This window comes from Lissotriton vulgaris, chromosome 6 (assembly GCF_964263255.1).
Source record: "Lissotriton vulgaris chromosome 6, aLisVul1.2, whole genome shotgun sequence".
NCBI lineage: Eukaryota > Metazoa > Chordata > Amphibia > Caudata > Salamandridae > Lissotriton > Lissotriton vulgaris.
In genome coordinates this window covers 322,722,248-322,741,250 of record NC_141694.1, presented here as the reverse complement: position 1 = coordinate 322,741,250, position 19,003 = coordinate 322,722,248, and the positions used below count along the sequence as shown (strand labels likewise).

At 46.9% G+C, this 19,003-nt stretch overlaps 1 protein-coding gene across 1 annotated transcript in view; it reads right to left on the bottom strand.

Moving 5' to 3' along the window:
• Positions 1-911: 911 nt before the first annotated feature.
• Positions 912-19,003, bottom strand: part of LOC147707296 (uncharacterized) — a 154,233-nt gene continuing 136,141 nt past the window's right edge. Inside the window, exon 7 of the mRNA XM_086925632.1 lies at positions 912-1,233. Coding sequence (XP_086781758.1) covers positions 1,109-1,233 — 125 coding nt within the window. The 3' untranslated portion in view covers positions 912-1,108. The remainder of the gene's footprint in view (positions 1,234-19,003) is intronic.

Sequence of the window (19,003 nt, the reverse complement as noted above, 5' to 3'; positions counted from 1 at the left end):
TTTCTATGTGACGCAGCACAGGAAGTTGTCTTACTGTGTTGAGTAATGGCAAATGTTCGTAATTCTGCTCCTATATATAATGCTGGAACTCCTTACCTGATTCTGAGGGCACCTCCAAAAGCTAAAAGAAAGTCAGATTGGACTTTTTAAAGAAGATAGGGGCATATTATCAAGGGGGTTTATCTCCGCTTTTTTGGCTTTAAAAGCCAAGAAAGCGGAGATAAAATTATCTCCCTATTACCTAGCTGCCGCTAACACCAGTTAGAGACAGCTAGTAGGAGATAGCGACCATCTTGGGCCCCACTTTGCATGTCAGTGATATTTATCACTAATGAGATGCAAAGTGGGCGTGCCAAGATGTTAGAGACTGAAAACAGTCGCTAACATCGCTATCTCCTATTACCAACTTTTGGAGATATTCGCGCTAAGCGGGAATATCTCCAAAAGCTAACACCTGCCCTGAGCAGTTCTTAGCCATGTTATCCAATGGGAGGTGGATAACATGGCTAAGAGCATTAGCTCGCTAAAGCATGAATATCGCTGACTTTTCAGCGATATTCATGCTTTGCGGCGATTTTTACCGCATTTGCGTTAAACCTTGGTAATACCAAGGTTTATTTGCGGTAAAAATCGCCGCGGTAAATTTTTCCCGCTAACCAAGCAATAGCGATAATTATCGCTATTGCTTGGTAATATGCCCCATAGTTTTTTTATGCAAGAATATCAGATTTACCACTTCCTGGCTTCTTTTACCCTTTGGTAGACTTTGGAATTTGCCATCCTTTACCTCACAATTACTGAGGTTTGGCTCTTTTATTGTGGTAATTCTCAGTTTTGCCAGTTTGGGCACCAAGGCTGTTCTGTGACATCTTAGTCTAGGACAGAGACAACAACAGATAACAACTTTCACAAAGTGAAAAAGTTTATTTCGTACTTTGGAACGCATAAAAAAATACATTGATTGTGGGAAATCAAACGAGACAAAAAAACTGCAGTACACAGGCCAAACATTGTTTGTAAAACCCTGTAAATTAGTTATTTAGGTAAGCGTAGAGAGGTTTTTCAGGATTAGGAGCAAAAGGGATGCCTCGTTGGCAAAAAGTCTTCTTCAAACGCCTTTGCTGATTATCAATGTCACAATGTCTTCAATAGTGTCTGCAGGAGCCACGGGGAACTGTTCCATACTCCCTGCGCTGGTGCAGCCACGGAATGCAGCCGGGACAGCAGGCGCCGCTGTGGAAAGGAGAAGCAGAGGTCACAGGCATGTGTGAAATTTCATATGCGCCTTTTCAGGCTCGAGACAAGGTGACAAGCCCCGCTGCTAAGGTCACTCACAGAAGAATACACCACATTTCACACATATTGAGATCTTGACTTTACAGTCAACCAGGACGTGGTACTGATTAGGTTCAAAGAGATCACACAAGGGCAGACCAAGGGCTCCTAGAATCCCCTAACGTGCTCAGTTTGTGGCTGCATAGTAAACTCAAGATTTCTTTTAAGACTTTAGTGAGGATCAAGGTCCAGATGTACAATGTTTTTTTTGCGTGCGCAACTGGGTTTTAGACCCGTTCGAGCCTGCAAAAAACCTGTGGCCTATATACTAACCCTGTTTTGCGAGTCGCTAAATAAATAGCGACTCGCAAAATTGGGTTACCGACTTGCTATTTGGAAGGGGCGTTCCAAGGGCGTCCCTAAAAGCGAGTCCTACACCCATGTAAGAATGTTTTGAGAGCGCAATTACGGTTGCAAAACACTCGCAGTTTACCACCCTCTTCAACTCGCAATGAGTCGCAATTTTCAATGGTCGTAGATCTTGCCCCAAGTGTTATACTTTGTGGAAAACGAGAATGGAAGCAATTTTTTAACTGCTCCACTTGGAAAATAGTAAAATTACAACCTTTGTTTTAAATTAAGTTTATTACTATATACAAGCATATGAGTATGAGATGTGGGGGCTAGGGGGGGGCAGGTCTTTTTGCATGCTTGGCTGTGACAGCTCTGATGCTCAGAATGGGAGCCAGGACGTGCAAAGACTAGGGACGAGAATTCTGACGGTGTCACTCAACAAAGTTCAACAGCTGTGTTGCCTGATAGGGAGGGAGCAACCAAGTAGCATATCAACAGAAATATGGTATTCTCCTCTCCCTTCCACTGGTACATAGAATTTTGCTTCCAAGCCTCACGCACACACCTTTGTGCCATAGTGCAAGGGTATGTGCATGTGTCTATCATAGGATGTGTAATGGAAGGATATCCTTTGAGTACAAAATACTATGCCTAGACAACTTTAAAAACCTTTCCTGCATTGTATGTGCTGTACAGTGCCGCACAAATGCAAAGTCAGAAAAAAGGAGAATCTTTTGTATGTATAACCCTGTCTACTATTGTTAGTACATAGGGATTTTTGTCAAAAACCATCCCCATAAGATGTTTGTCCTTTAAACAGGTAGTTTATAATGTCAGAGGTGCATACAATAAATCCACAGTTTTTTTAGGTCTGGTCAGACAATGCATCAGTCACCAGACTTTATGTGGTGACGAGAAAAAGAGCATTAAGATGCAGTGCCCACATATTAATCTTCCCATCTATAGCCTTCTAATTGGGCAGAAGGATGGCTTCTGAAAAAAATAGTGCTTGCATTGTACTTTTTGTATGAGGAAAGCTTATACGCAATACACTAAGTCTGATTTTGTTACAGAGTGATCAATGCGATAAACTTGATTGGTTCATTGCAAGTTTCCATGGGTCTAATCTGTTTATTAGGATGGCAAAAGCAGTATCCCTGTATCCCCAACAAATGTATTGTGAAAAATATATTTATAAGCTAATATTCAATGAAGGGTGGATTGTTAGTATAACAACTGCATACCTGATGGTTGTCTTGTGGGAAAGGTTATGCTAAATACCATAGGCCTAAATTGGTTATGATGGCACGTAAAAGAAAAAAAGGTGAATGGCCTGATTGGTCAATTATGAAAATGTATGACAAAACTAATAGGACCAAATTATTTATTGAGAAAAACTATGTTAAATCAACTAGTGTTTAATGGTGGTTAGAACAATGTGTTAAAGACTGTTGGCAAGTATTTTGTTCAATTGATTCTCACATATTACCATAGTAGTCAACGGTTTTGGTGTTAGTTCCACTCTTACAAACTCTGTGGGTAGAAGATTTGCATTTTGAAAATCCTTGCTATACCCTCTCATGTGTAGTTGTCTATTGTTTTGCTAATTGTAAGTTTGTAGATATTTTAAATCATATGCATAGTATTTATTCTTTTTTCTTAACGTTGTTTTTAGGTCATGCATGATATGTTTTGCTGCCAACCAAGGTTCTGTGTTAAAAGTAGAAAAACTAAATAACCATAAAGTAATACCATCCATGGCAGTACACAGCTTGAGGTAATGGGTTAGCCCAATTCTTCCTCTGTTATCCTGAATAACGGCATTTCATATGTGCATATTCACCCGAAATGATCTGTGCTTTTATTTGGTTCCTTTCTTTAGAATGCCCCTCATATCACAATGGGATAGCCCCAAAGTAACCCAAAGGATGTGGATGAATTGTGATACATAACCACAATGGTCCAATCGGAGAGACCAGCAGAAAGCAAAAAAAAATAACTTATCCTACTTTTATTTATCCAACCACCCATCTCTACACTGAGGAAGGGGGTGATATATTGCTTCTATCGATCTAGGAAATCATATTTAACATTAAGGCTTCGTAGCACACACAAATAAGTCAGTGCATTCATTTTTAATATGTATGAAAACTAACAGTATAAATATGATATTTACACATGGTCTTTCCAAAGAAAAAATAAGAGAACATAGGGGCATATTATCAAGGGGGTTTATCTCCGCTTTTTTGGCTTTAAAAGCCAAGAAAGCGGAGATAAAATTATCTCCCTATTACCTAGCTGCCGCTAACACCAGTTAGAGACAGCTAGTAGGAGATAGCGACCATCTTGGGCCCCACTTTGCATGTCAGTGATATTTATCACTAATGAGATGCAAAGTGGGCGTGCCAAGATGTTAGAGACTGAAAACAGTCGCTAACATCGCTATCTCCTATTACCAACTTTTGGAGATATTCGCGCTAAGCGGGAATATCTCCAAAAGCTAACACCTGCCCTGAGCATTTCTTAGCCATGTTATCCAATGGGAGGTGGATAACATATCCACCTCCCAAGGTTTATTTGCGGTAAAAATCGCCGCAGCGCTGCGGTAAATTTTTCCCGCTAACCAAGCAATAGCGATAATTATCGCTATTGCTTGGTAATATGCCCCTAAGTTCTCAAAAAGAGTGCCCATGTGTAGAATTTCAGCAGAAAAAGGAAGGAGGAAATAGATCTTTTACATATTTCATAACTTTTACAGAGACGTCTGGCAGTTACATTTATCATAAAGCATTAAATGTGATCTCATTGATTAAAGGATAATTGTTTCAAGCATAATTGCTCCTTTGTGGAACAAATATCCAATACAGGCAGTGTAAAGTGTTGACGTTTCGACCAGGCAAAAGGGAGAAGGGCCAATTGAAGCCTCACCAGTGGGTCATCATCATGACTGGGTGGCTAAATAGAAGGAGAGCAAACCTGGAGATATCAGTCATCCAATGAGTGAGCTGCAGAATTAATCATATAAATGATGGAGGCCATCAGGCTCCCCATCTGCAGGGAATTTAACCTCATAGATGCTAGTAAACATCCCTCCCCAGTGCTGCGCTGTCCATTGGAACCAGTGCTGAATGGACGTCCAATGGTCGTGCGCAGCACTGGGGAGGTAGTGCTACCGTCGGCCAACGCACCGACGCAGCACTTAAGGGGTTAATCAAGGCCCTTAAATGTAGTGGCCTTGGAGAAAGTGTATGATCCTGACAATTATCAAATAGGTTTACATACATACATGGCATAGGTAGATGTCTCTTAATACAAAAAAATCCCTCTAGTTTTCCGTCTACTGGCAAGTATTATTCTGACTGAAGGGGATGCGACAAAAAAAAAAAGTAGGATAAAAATAGGATAATTTAACTTTGTCCTTTTGTAGCTCTCTTGATCGGCTCTTCAGATGGTGTTACTGGCCACTCATTTAATCTCCAGTGCACCACATACTAAATGGCCCCTGTTTTTTAACTGTGGAGCTTTCTAGGAAGGGTATTGCCCACATTGCCCACATTGCATCATTTTTTTGGCATTAAAAATGGCAAATACATTAGATGATTCATTTTGGTCATCTTGGATCAATAAAATGATGACACATTATGCATAATGACACACCAGATGATAACCCATTATGATGTTTACAGAGCAAGCCATAATCCAATTGCATTGTGCTTATTATGTTTTTGTTTACACAGTTCCTTGGTTTCTCACCCATTGCTTCTAAATGTGCCACCCATCCTTGCTCTTTCACACAATCTATCATTATGCACAATACCATTCCACTATGACTGCTCAATGCGATCTTTAATTTGTTTACAAATTTCTTCTTGCAAACAGATGCCCAACACCAATAGGTTTAGTTTTTTTCTATTTTTCTATTTTTATTCTTTTAATTTATCTTGTATATGCATGCCAAATGTGTGTGTGGTTGTATGTGTGTGTTAGTGTGTTATTGCCGTAGGTTGAGTGGATGCATTATTAGTTACTGAATGCCTAAACACATCAACTACTAAAAAGGCAGTTTCATGTTGTCACATTGTTAACAACCAAGTATTTCAATCTCTTTGGTCTTGAGTGACTGTAAGAAATATCCTAATCAATCTTCAAAGTGGAGGTTGATCATGAAATCTTGCTCAATCTTTATATAGTCATTGTTGGCAAGTGTTGCTCCTGAAGTTATTCCTTGTTGGGAGGGCAGGTACTGCTTTTTCTTTTTGCAGCAAAAGGCATCCCGTCTGTCCTTCTTTGAATTTTTTGTTGAGTTTAGATTTTGTCAATAGTTTTTTTTAACAAACTTTATTGAGCGCTACAAAGTAAATACAAGATGTCATAGCGGTTCCGTATTGCATTTTAGAGCATATACAATTATCACCTTTGTACAAACTAATAATCTGTTTGCATGTGCCAGGGAAACATACAACAATCGTTGCAGATTTTGTCAATAGATGATCTACTTATTAGAGGTAGTAAATTCTTCTGATCCAGTTAGTTTTCATATTTATTTGTCGGATTTATAATGCGCATAGCTGCCCCAGCGACGGGGCGTCCCAGCGCAGACTGCAGAATCCAGGACAAAACCAGAGGTCAGAAAAAGCTTAGGCAGGAAAAAGCCAGGTCTTTACAGCCTTCCGAAATGCAAGATGGTTCTGGATAGCTCTGATGGGCACAGGAAGTGAGTTCCAAAGTTGCGTGGCCTTGCTGGGAAAAGAACGGCCACCCGCTCTGGCTTTCCAGACATGCGGGGTACAGACCAAGGCTCAGGCGGCAGATCTTAAGGAACGCTGTGGTACGTAGAGCTCAAGCAACCCCGCTAACCCCACTGGTGCCTGAGGTGATAAGATCTTATGCGCCAAACAAAACACCTTAAATTGAATGCGCTTCTCTATTGCCAACCAGTGGAGTTTCTGAAGTACGTGGGAAACAGAGCACAAGTTTGGAAGGGCCACCAACATGGGGGCGGTTGCATTCTGTGTCCTTTGAAGACGCTTGACACTGGCCTTGTTCGCACCCAAATATAGGCAGTTGTCGTAATACAGTCTAGACAAAATTGTAGACTGAAGAATGATTTGGCGTACTTTTGGAGGGAAAAAGCCCAACAGTGGTTTCAGGCCCTGCAGAAGCCCAAAACAAGCCCTAGGCACTGCCTTGGATTGGGCGTCGAAAGTCAGGCGACTATCAAACCAGATGGCGAGATTTTTCAGTCTTCTTAGGCAAAGGGGGCAGGTTTCAAGCGGTCCGGCCAACAGTGCTCAGACCACAACCCTGATCCTTCCCAAACAACAGAATCTCGGACTTGCTGGCGTTGAGCTGTAAGCAGTTCATTGCCATCCAGTCCGCAATCGCAGAGAGGTCCTCTTTGAACTTGATCAAATTAGTGCAACTTTTTCGGGAAAATGCAATCACTAGTGGGTGTCTTCAGCATACGATACCAGTGACAAGCCCCTTCCCTTCGCCAACACAGCCAAGGACTGGACGTAAATGTTAAACAGTAGGGGGCTTAACACTGAACCCTGCGGTACACCCTGGCGCAAAGCAAGCTCTTGTGAATGGAAAGGAGGGACGTGAACTTGGAAGGACCTCCCTTCCAGAAAAGACTGGAGCCACTCCAGGGCCGCTTCCCTGATGCCTATTTCCTGCAGGTGAATTAAGAGTATCGCATTGGAGACAGTGTTAAAAGCGGCACTTAGGTCCAAAAGGCCCAAGGACGCTGAGTCTCCAACATCCAAGTTCAACCAAATGGCCTCCGTAACTACCAGCAGAGCAGACTCAGTACTATGGTGGGCACGGAAACCAAGCTGAGATGGGTCAAAGATGGCATTCTGCTTGGAAAACTTGGAGAGACTAGAATTCACGTACAATTCTGCCACCTTTGCTAAGAACGGCAATTGGGAAATCGGCTCTATACTCATATCGGATCATGCCCCAGTAATACTCGACATGAATTGCCCCCTTTCTTCTCCTGCTTCCAAGAGATGGCGCTTTAATAATTCCCTCCTGCTTGATACACAATTCTATGCTCAATTTCTTCAATTTGCCCAAGAATTCTTCCAACACAATCTCACCTATGTTTCTGATTTTCACGTTGTCTCGGATGCTTTCAAAGCTGCAGCTAGGGGCTTCATTATTGATTTTGTTTCCCGTAAAAAAAAGAAATCTCTTTCACACTCACTTTCACTTCTCAAGCAAAGTAAATTATTGGAGCAACAATATTTTACTACTAAAGGACAGGATACTTTACCCCTTCTCATTCAGGCCAAAATGCAATATATTAAACTCTTGTGGGATTCAGCCAGTAACATCCTTCTTAAATGTAACTCTATACTATATGGTGGTCGCAACAAGGCGGGTAGATCCCTAGCTAACTATCTTAAGATTAAAAAACAAAAATCCAGAACCGTCTCCATCAAGGATACTTCAGGGACTCTGCACTTCTCTGATTCTTCTATCCTTGATTGTTTCTCAGCATATTACTCTTCTCTTTATACCCCAGAATCTTCCCCATCCTCTGACCTTATCGACTCTTTCTTCCACAACATTCCCAAACCTACAGACCATGTATCTGATCTTTCTTCTCTAGATGCTCCCATTTCTGTAACAGAGTTAATCGAGGCGCTGACATAATTGCCAAAAGATAAGACGCCAGAGCCGGACAGTTTTCCTGTCCGCTTTTTTCTCAATTTCAAGGCACTCTTAATACCCCACCTTCTGTCACTGTTAAAAAAAATGCTGTCGACCGGCGAATCACCGGCGAAGCAATGCTTTGTCTCATACCTAAAAAGGATAAAAACCCTTCCCTATGCAAAAATTATAGACCAATTTCTTTAATTAACACTGACTGTAAAATATACGCTACACATTAATAAAGTTATTCCCAATCTTGTAAATATTTTTCCATCCGGTTTTGTGAAAGGTCGTTCAATTACAGATAATTTGCGTACCCTTCTTAACATTATACATTTAGCTTCAAAGTCTCACTCCCCTCCTGCAGCTATTACTCTTCACGCTGAGAAGGCTTTCGATTGGGTTAGTTGGGATTTTATTTTTGGGTCCTTGAAATGGCATTGTTTTAGTCCCACTATTATTACATTTATAAAGCTTCTCTACTCTTCACCTTCCACTTCAGTTTGGGTTAATGGTTCTCAATCTAGATATTTCCCCCTCCTCAGAGGTACTAGACAGGACTGTCCTCTCTCCCCCCTCCTTTTTATCCTAGCCCTCAAACCCTTTTTAGAAACTATTATGCGCTCTAAGGACTATACTGGTTTTAATTATCAAGACGTGAGTATAAAATTCACAGCTTACACCGATGATATCCTTCTCTTTATTTCTAATCCATCCACTTCCCTCCCAGCCTTTTTTTCTTTATTACATAACTACTCTTGTGTTTCGGGTTATAAATTAAATGTTGACAAATCGGAAATTCTTCCTCAAAATAAATTCTGCCTTCCATCTATGTTTACAGGTTTTGGCTTTGAATGGGCTTCTTCTAATTTTTTTTTTAAATATATTTTTATTCCAGACAATATAAAAGTTACATGTAACCACATTCCATAGTTCCAAACCCAGTGGCTGCTAAGTACCAAACTCTTAGAATCCCACCACACAGCCTGTGTGCCCACGGCCGGGCGGCGTTAACCATGAGTCAATCGCAGCCATCTAGTAGGAAGACCTCATGTCCGCTTTTCCATTCGTGAACAACCCCTCTCCAAAAGCCCCCCCAACAACCCCCATCCCGCAATCAACCTTATGAAACGATCATGAGCAACTAGAAGCGCCTTAACACAGCCTGCCATGTCACTTCTACCCCCAATCTTGGGAACCCTTCGGCGGGTGACTATTCCTGTCAGGAACACCCCTACCTCAATGTCAAGTGGAACGTCCTCCGTAATACTCCCCTGGAGTGTCCCTCGCCAACCTTACGATATTGTGTGCTGTATCCTGAGGGTTCCTTCTACAGTGTTCACTAGGGTGTGCCGCTGCGCAATCTACAGTTCCTTAGTGCTCCTGTCGGGGCCCCCCCCACCCTCCCCAATGTCCCACCACTTCCGCGTGCCACCTCAGTCAGTCATCTAGAGCTATGTGCCAGGAGCGTTAAGTGTTTAGGAGTGCGATGTGTCCTGGATGTGTCGGAGGGGTTCCCTTTTACTATCCTGCTCCTCCTCCTCATCATGGGTCTCTAGGTCCTGTAGGGCTTGTACTAGCACCTCCTACGCCATCGCTGCGTCCAATGCTTTGTCGTCCTGACGCCTACGTGCCATCTGATATCTAGGGGAGCTTTCGCAGGCAGCCCATTTCAGGAATTCATTCATCCATCGTCTGCACGAAGGACCAGTCCTCGCCTTCCAATGTCTAGTAATTTCACGCTTGGCTAATATAAGGCCCATGTCAATACATTTGCTGGTATTTTTGTGTTTGGGGGTGTGAGGGAACCAATGTAGGACTCTGATAGCCATGTCAAACTGCAACTGTCTTCCCGTCACCTTGTTCAACGTGGCTCCTATCGCCTTCCAGTAGTCTCCCAGCATTGGACAAGTCCACAGCATGTGGTCCAGTTCGACCCCCTCCCTGGTGCACCTAGGGCACGCTGCATCATTAACTCCAAAATACTTATGAATTTTCCCTGGCGTTAAATACGCTCTGTGTAGTGTAAAAAAGTGCACTAGTTGGAAGCGTGCGTTCCTAGTGCTCTTACGGGCTCGCCGCATTATCTGCACCCAAGCCGTCTCTGGGATCTCCTTTCCTATATCTGCTTCCCACTTGTGTTTCAACCCGGTCAAAGGTGGCAAGTTTTCTCGGAGACATGTGACCGCTTTGTAAGTACCCGCCACCATCATGGTATATTGGCATGCCATAGACGTTGTGGGTTCCAGTAACCCCTCCTTCCAGTGCGCCTGCATGGCTCTATTGATCGCGGCATGTAATAAGAATCCCCCCTCGGTAGGTCAAACCTTTCCTGGAGCGTTTGGTAAGGCAGCAGCGCCTTGTCCTCATACAAATCTCCTACAACGGGCAGTCCCGCCTCTGCCCAGACCTGCAGCTGCGACCAGTCCCCACCATGCGGTAACGCCGTCACTATTCCGATAGGTATTTCCGGCGCGTACGGGTGACGCACCCCCGCCAGGCGTTGGGATCTGTTCCAGCAAAGGCGGAATGTTTGTTCCATGGTAAGGTCCCGCAAGTCTATCTTCTGTTGTAGTGTTATGTAAGCCAAGACATGGCGCGGTGTGCCTCCCTCCCTCTCCTGCTCTGGGCCTCTGAACACTCTCGCTACTTCCTGTGTAAAGAGCTTCAACTGAGCTGCCAAATAGTAGAGTTCGAAATCAGGGACTGCAAGTCCCCCCTCATCTTTCGGTCGAAGGAGCGTGTTCTGGGCAACCCTGCATCTCCCTGCACCCGAAAGATATGAGGATATTTGCGATTTTAACAATTTAAAAAGGGAACAGGGTATCCATACAGGCAGTGTACGAAAATAGTACAGAAGTCGCTGCAATGCTACCATTTTTAAAAGGGAAATTCGGCCCATCAGTGACAGTGGCAGAGTCGCCCAAAAGGCCATACTGCCCTTCAGTGCCCGTATACAACGACCCACATTGCCTTCCAACATGTCCGCCAGTGTGTGGTATATATATACCCCGAGGTATTTCAAACAGGTGCGTTCCCATTTTATCAACGGGTGCTAATCGGGCCTAACCTCCCCCTGTCGCACAGGGAACATACACGTCTTGGACCAATTAACTTTTAGGCCCGAGAGCTCTCCAAAGCGTTGAAGTAGTCTATCCGCCCCAGTCAAGGCCGCCTCTGCATTCTCGAGAAATAGTAATAGGTCGTCCGCATATAGGGATATAAGGTGTCGCCCATCCCTAACGTCCAGCCCCCTATAGTGTCTCCCCGTCCTGATCTTGCTAGCTAGAGGTTCTATAGCGAGGGCAAACAAGAGGGGGGACGACGAGCATCATTGTCTCGTCCCGCGTTCCACCGGGTATTGGTGCGATATCAGCCTCCCCACACGTACCCTCGCCACCGCCGAGGTGTATAAGACTCTCATCCAGTCAAGTCAAGTCAAGTCAGAGAATTTATATAGCGCACTACATACCCAGAGGGTCTCAAGGTGCTAAGGAGGGGGAGGAGGATTACTTGTCAAATATCCACGTTTTAAGTTGCTTTCTGAAAGCTAGGTGGTTCTGGGTAAGGCGAAGGTGAGTGGGGAGTGAGTTCCATGTTTTAGCAGCCAGGTAAGAGAAGGATCTGCCTCCCATGGTGGTCTTGTTGATGCGAGGTACAGTGGCGAGGGCTTGGCTGGAGGAGCGTAGTTGGCGGGAGGGGGTGTAGAAGGACAGTCTTGAGTTGAGGCATTCTGGTCCGATGTCGTAGAGTGATTTGTGTGCGTGGGTTAGCAGTCGGAAAGTGATTCTCTTATTGACGGGTAGCCAGTGGAGGTCTTTCAGGTGACCAGAGATGTGTTCGTTGCGTGGGATGTCTAATATGATTCTGGCTGAGGCGTTTTGGATTCGTTGGAGTTTCTTTTGGAGTTTAGCGGTAGTGCCTGCGTAGAGGGTGTTTCCGTAGTCCAGTCGGCTCGTGACCAGAGCATGGGTGACTGTTTTCCTGGTTTCGGTGGGGATCCAGCGAAATGTTTTTTTGAGCATGCGAAGAATGTTGAAGCAGGATGAGGATACGGCGCTGACTTGTCTGTTCATTGAGAGTGAAGAATCCAGGATAACGCCTAGGTTCCGTGCGTGGTCTGTCGGGATGGGTGCTTTTCCAAGGGCTTCCGGCCACCAAGAGTCGTCCCATGCAGAGGGGGATGTACCTAGGATGAGGACTTCTGTTTTATCTGAGTTCAGTTTCAGACGGCTGTGTTTCATCCATTCAGCAACTTTTTTCATTCCTTCGTGTAGGTTAGTTTTGGCGGTGCTGGGGTCCTTGGTGAGAGAAAGGATCAGTTGAGTGTCATCCGCGTAAGAGATGATGTTGAGGTTGTGTTGGCGGGCGATGGTCGCGAGGGGGCTCATGTATACGTTGAAGAGGGTGGGGCTGAGAGAGGATCCTTGTGGGACGCCACAGATGACTTTGGTGGCCTCGGACTTGAATGGTGGGAGGCGGACTCTCTGGGTTCTTCCGGTGAGGAACGAGGTGATCCAATCAAGTGCTTTTCCATGTATTCCGATATTGCTGAGGCGTTGTAAAAGGGTGCTGTGGCAGACTGTGTCGAATGCTGCAGAGAGGTCGAGGAGGATGAGGGCGACTGTGTCTCCATTGTCCAGTAGAGTTCGAATGTCGTCTGTTGCTGCGATGAGGGCGGTCTCAGTGCTGTGTTTTGCTCGGAAGCCAGATTGTGAGGAGTCGAGGGATTTGTTGTCTTCGAGGAAAGCGGCGAGCTGGTTGTTGACAGCTTTCTCGATTACTTTGGCCGGGAATGGAAGGAGCGAGATCGGGCGGTAATTTTTGAGTTCGGTGGGGTCCGCTGTGGGTTTTTTCAGAAGGGCAGTGAGTTCAGCGTGTTTCCAGTTTTCCGGAAAGGTGGCGGAGTTGAAGGAGCAGTTGATGACGTCTCGGAGGTGCGGTGCTATGACGGAGTCTGCTTTGTTGAAGATGTGGTGAGGGCATGGGTCTGTGGGGGATCCTGAGTGGATGGAGTTCATCAGGCGGATGGTGTCCTCAGTGGAGATTGGGTTCCAGTCGTTAAGGGTGTTCGCGGGGGGAGAGAGTTCAGCATGTGGTTGGGTGGGTTGGGCTCCGGGTTGGTTGTCGAAGCTGTTGTGGATGTCTGCGATCTTGTTGTGGAAGAATGAGGCTAGGGAGTCGCAGAGGGCTTGAGAGGGGGTGATGTCGTTGGAGTTGGCCGAGGGATTGGAAAACTCCTTGACGATGTTGAAAAGTTCCTTGCTGTTGTGGGCGTTGTTGTCAAGTCGATCCTTGAATGCTGTTTTCTTGGCCTTTCGGATTAGTTGGTGGTGAGTGCGGGTGGCGTTTTTGAAGGCGTCCTTGGTGCTGGTGGTTGGGTCTTTTTTCCACGCTTTTTCAAGGGTGCGGCAGAGTTTTTTGGACTTTTTAAGATCATCGTTGAACCATGAGGCCTTCTTGTTGCCAGGTTTGCTTTGACGTTTTTTCAGTGGTGCTAAGGTGTCAGCGGTGTTGGATAACCATAGGGTGAAGTTGGCGGCGGCTAGGTTTGGATCCGAGGAGTGGGCTGGGGTGTTTAGAAGGAGCAATGAGGAGATCTGGTCGGTGGAGATTTTGTTCCAGTTTCTTTTCAGAGTTGGTTGGAGGTGGTTGGTGGGTTTCGGCTTGTTGTAGGTGAAGTGAACGCAGCTGTGGTCAGTCCAGAGGAGATCCGTAGTGTGGCTGAAGGAGACATGATTGCTGGAGGTGAAGATGGGGTCGAGTGTGTGACCTGCGATGTGGGTGGGGGAAGTGACCAGTTGTTTAAGTCCGAGGTTGGCGAGGTTGTCCAGGAGGGTGGTGGTGTTGCGGTCGTTGATCTTTTCAAGGTGAAAGTTGAGGTCTCCCAGAAGGATGTATTCTTTGGAGGGGAGCGCGTGAGGAGTGATGAAGTCCGTGATGTCTTCACTGAATTTTGCGCGGGGTCCTGGTGGTCTGTAGAGGAGGGTGCCTCTGAGTGTGGTTTTGGGGTCGATGTGGATCTGGAAGTGAAGGTGTTCGGAGTTGGCGAGGTTGGCGTCAGAGCTGGTTGAGATGCGGATTGATTTCTTATGGACGATAGCGATTCCTCCTCCTGTGTGGCTGGTACGGTCTTTGCGAGTGATCTTATAGTCTTCAGGGATGGCAATGGTGATGTCTGGTGCGGAAGAGGCGTTCATCCATGTTTCCGTTAGGAAGGCGATGTCTGGAGAAATGGTGTCTAGTAGATTCCATAGGTCAATGGCGTGCCTGTGGACTGATCGGGTGTTGAGAAGGATGCATTTTAGGTGGTTGGGGTCGGGAGTCAGTGGTGTGGTCGTAGCGGAGATGTTGTCGGTGCCGCTGAATTTGCAGGAGTAGCAGGAGAAAGGTCCATGGGTTTGTCCAGGGGCGGCTTGGACGCAGTTGGGGGTGCGACCGGGGTTAAGGGCTAGGAGGGTGGCGGAATCGTAGGTAATGTGGGAGGGCTGGGCAGCGCGAGGGGCAGGGGGTATGGCGCTGGGCGCGGTCCAGGCGCGGACGGGCGTAGACGGGCTTACCTTTGGCGCACCTTCGGCGCGGGTTGGGCGCGGTCGCTGCGCGTGAACGCTGCGCGTTAGGGCATTGGTCATAAATGGATGGTGGAGGGGGCGGAGCGTGGGAGGGGCAGCAGCTGGGAGGAGGCGGTGGCGGGAGGAGGGGCGGACCAGGGGATAAACAAATGCACAAAATGGAGGGTCAAAGGCGAGCACAGCCAGGGCCAGCAAATGCACAGCGTAATGAAAGCCTTACACGCACGAGACAGCTGAGCAATTCAGAGTTAATGAAATAAATAAGGCGACAGTGCGGCACAATAAAATAATTAAATCAGCAGAGCAGCGCTATTCACGAGGTACAAATTAAATCGGCAATACAGCGCTATGGAGCGATAGTGCAGCGCTAGCAAATGAATGAATGCAGGGCAATGCAGCGTTGGGAGCAGAGAATTGGTAAAGCAGAACGATACCAGCGTGAGGGTCAGCTGGAGCGTGGAGGAGCAACCGGGCTGAATGAGGGTCCAGGCGGTCACAGGGAGCTCGGGAGCGAGGAAGGGTATAACTCGTGGGTGGGAGGGGCAGCAGCTGGGAGGAGGCGGTGGCGGGAAGAGGGGCGGACCAGGGAATAAACAAATGCACAAAATGGAGGGTCAAAGGCGAGCACAGCCAGGGCCAGCAAATGCACAGAGTAATGAAAGCCTTACACGCACGAGACAGCTGAGCAATTCAGAGTTAATGAAATAAATAAGGCGACAGTGCGGCACAATAAAATAATTAAATCAGCAGAGCAGCGCTATTCACGAGGTACAAATTAAATCGGCAATACAGCGCTATGGAGCGATAGTGCAGCGCTAGCAAATGAATGAATGCAGGGCAATGCAGCGTTGGGAGCAGAGAATTGGTAAAGCAGAACGATACCAGCGTGAGGGTCAGCTGTAGCGTGGAGGAGCAACCGGGCTGAATGAGGGTCCAGGCGGTCACAGGGAGCTCGGGAGCGAGGAAGGGTATAACTCGTGGGTGGGAGGGGCAGCAGCTGGGAGGAGGCGGTGGCGGGAGGAGGGGCGGACCAGGGGATAAACAAATGCACAAAATGGAGGGTCAAAGGCGAGCACAGCCAGGGCCAGCAAATGCACAGCGTAATGAAAGCCTTACACGCACGAGACAGCTGAGCAATTCAGAGTTAATGAAATAAATAAGGCGACAGTGCGGCACAATAAAATAATTAAATCAGCAGAGCAGCGCTATTCACGAGGTACAAATTAAATCGGCAATACAGCGCTATGGAGCGATAGTGCAGCGCTAGCAAATGAATGAATGCAGGGCAATGCAGCGTTGGGACCAGAGAATTGGTAAAGCAGAACGATACCAGCGTGAGGGTCAGCTGGAGCGTGGAGGAGCAACCGGGCTGAATGAGGGTCCAGGCGGTCATCCATCGTATGCACTCTTCTCCAAGCCCGAAGCGCTTCAAAACATTATATAAGTAGTCCCATTCCAAGCTATCAAAAGCTTTCTCTATATCGACGGACAGTATCAAGGGCATTTGTGCTTCGAAGTTGTCGTTGCTCATGAGACGTATGAGTCTTCGAATATTCGAAGTGGTATTGCGCAGAGGGATAAAACCCGACTGATTTTTGTGGACCAACGAGGTCATATATGGCAGCAATCGGGCCGACAGTATACTGCTAAGAATTTTGTAATCAGTCGTCAACATGGACAACGGCCTATACAAAGCCGTGCTGCCACTTTCCCTCCCTGGTTTCAACAACGGGATCACTAGCGCTTCTCTCATTGATTGGGGCAAGCAGCCCGCTTCCTTGGCCTTCTTGTATACCTCCAAGAGCCCCAGTGCGAATAGGTCTATATATTTACCATAAAATTCTATTGGCAGACTATCCATCCCTGGTGTTTTGTTGCGGGCCATACGATTTATAGCTCCCCAAATCTCCCCCAGTTCTATATCTTTCCCTATATCTTCCGCTTGATCGTGGTCTACATTTGGCAAATCTAGCTCGTCCAGAAAGGCGTCGAGAGCTGGATCCCCGTTCGCCACCATGCTTTTATAAAGCATCTTGTAGTAGCGTGTAAAGCCTTGTAGTATTTCGGCCTGAGTATACACCATAGTACCCCTGTCTTCCTCCAAAGCCAGGAAGGGGGAGTGTGGGGTTGGCTAACCATGCCAGCAGTGTGCTTGCACCCTCGTCGAGTAGGTCTTGTAGTCAAAGCTACGGAGTCGCTCTACTTCGACAGCCACTGTTTCCCGAGCCGTGCCAACTCTCTGTAATTCAGGGTGCCCAGGCCTCGCTATTTCTTCTTCCTGCAGGTTTTTCTCCACTTTATCTAATTCTCCTAGGAGAACCTTCCATACCCCGCCTGCTTCCTGTTGGAACTGGCCCTTCTTGCAGGGTCATCCCCAAACTTTTTGCTTCTTCCTCCCTTATTTTTCCTGACCCGTGGCTGTTGGCAATAGGACTCTGCGCACTTTACCACTGCTGATCAGTGCTAAAGTGCATATGCTCTCTATGTAAATTGTTATTGTGATTGGATATACATGTTTGGCATATTTGTATCACCATGAAGTCCCAAGTAAAGTGCACGGGGTGTGCCAGGGCGGGGGAAGACAAATGCTACTAGTGGACCTGCAGCACTGATTGTGCCACCCACAGGAGTAGCTCTAAAATGGTGTCTCGGGCCTGCCACTGCAGCGCCTACGGGCAGTTTAGAACTGCCATGTCCTCCTGGTCCGCGTCCCCGCTGACCAGGCCTAACCCTTCCCTTTTCATGCACATCAGTCACCCCTATGGAAGGCCCAAGGTACCCCCCTGGGCAGGGTGCTGTGTATCTGAAAGGTAGAGCATGTACTAGTGCAGGTGACATGCTCTGGTAGTGAATTACAGCCATTTTCGTTTTTCACTATTGTTAGGCTATCTTGCTCCATAGGTTAACATGGGGGATGCTGACTACAGTGGTCAACAGCATTTCTTCCCATAGGAACAAGATAGGACATAAGTATCTAGTATCCCTGAACTCAGAATTTAATAATACATCTTTTAGGAAAGGTGGTTTTTAAATCCTGTGTTTGAGAACAGCACTTTTAGAAAGTTGCTGTTCTCTTGTCTGACCCTTCTATGTGCCTGGGCCTGTTTGTGTATTGACAGTCTGGTTTGTGAGTGACAGGGGCTGGGGAATTCCCCCAGAGACTGGATGAGTCAGCACTAGGCTGAATGAAGCAATTGCAACCTAAGTGGTGGGAGGAGTTAGCACCTGTGCTGAATAGGGCTGTGCCTGCCTGCCACAATGCTGGCTCCACCTCCTGCTGGGCGGCTGAGGACCCTGCCCCTCACTCTGAAAGGAAAGATGCAGCCAGCAAAACAAAGTGCTCAGGATCCACCCAGAACTGGTTCAGACCGGGCTCAGGGCCCACATGCACAGAGAGAACAAAGACTTTAGGGGTATAAGTACAGGACCCCTGGAAACAGAAAATTAGATCATCCTGGAATCAAGAAGGAACCTCTGCCAAGGAGAAAGCTGACTCTGAAGAAGGAAGACTGTCCTGCTGTTGCTCTGCTGGACTGACCTGCTGTTGCTTTGCTGCCAAGGAGAGGGGAAGGACTTTGCTGTGAGCTGTGTCCCCTGTCTTGAAGGAATCTCCAAGGGCCTGAGAAAAGCTGGCTCCCTGTTTTTGAAGTCCCAGGAACAAAAGGACTTCACCCCCAGTCTCCCTGAACTCTGCTGAGAGAGTTCTGTCCTTCCTAGAGTGCTTGATCCAGTTGTGGGGCCTCTGGAAGTTGAAACTGAGCTGGGAAGCTTGAAACTAAGCTTGAGAGACTTTTGAAGCTGAAAAGTGTCGCATCGCTCGCTTGCGGAGCGCATCCCCGACAGTGCGAGAAGTTTCCCGCCGCTACGAAGGTCGAGATCGGCGCAGCGCCTGACGCCACTGCCGGAGCCGTCGCATCCTTCGTTTGCGGGACGCACCAGACCGGTACGGGAGAATCGAACATCGCTGCGAGTGTCGTCGCAGAGCCTGTCGTCGCTGGGTGAGATCACCGCACCGCTTGCTTGCGGACCGCATCACGTTGCTGCGAACATCGTCGCAGAACCATCACATCGAGGAGCTACGAGAGAGAGGATCACCGCTGGACCGCGCATCGTCGCCCCGGAGATCGTCGCAGCTCCTA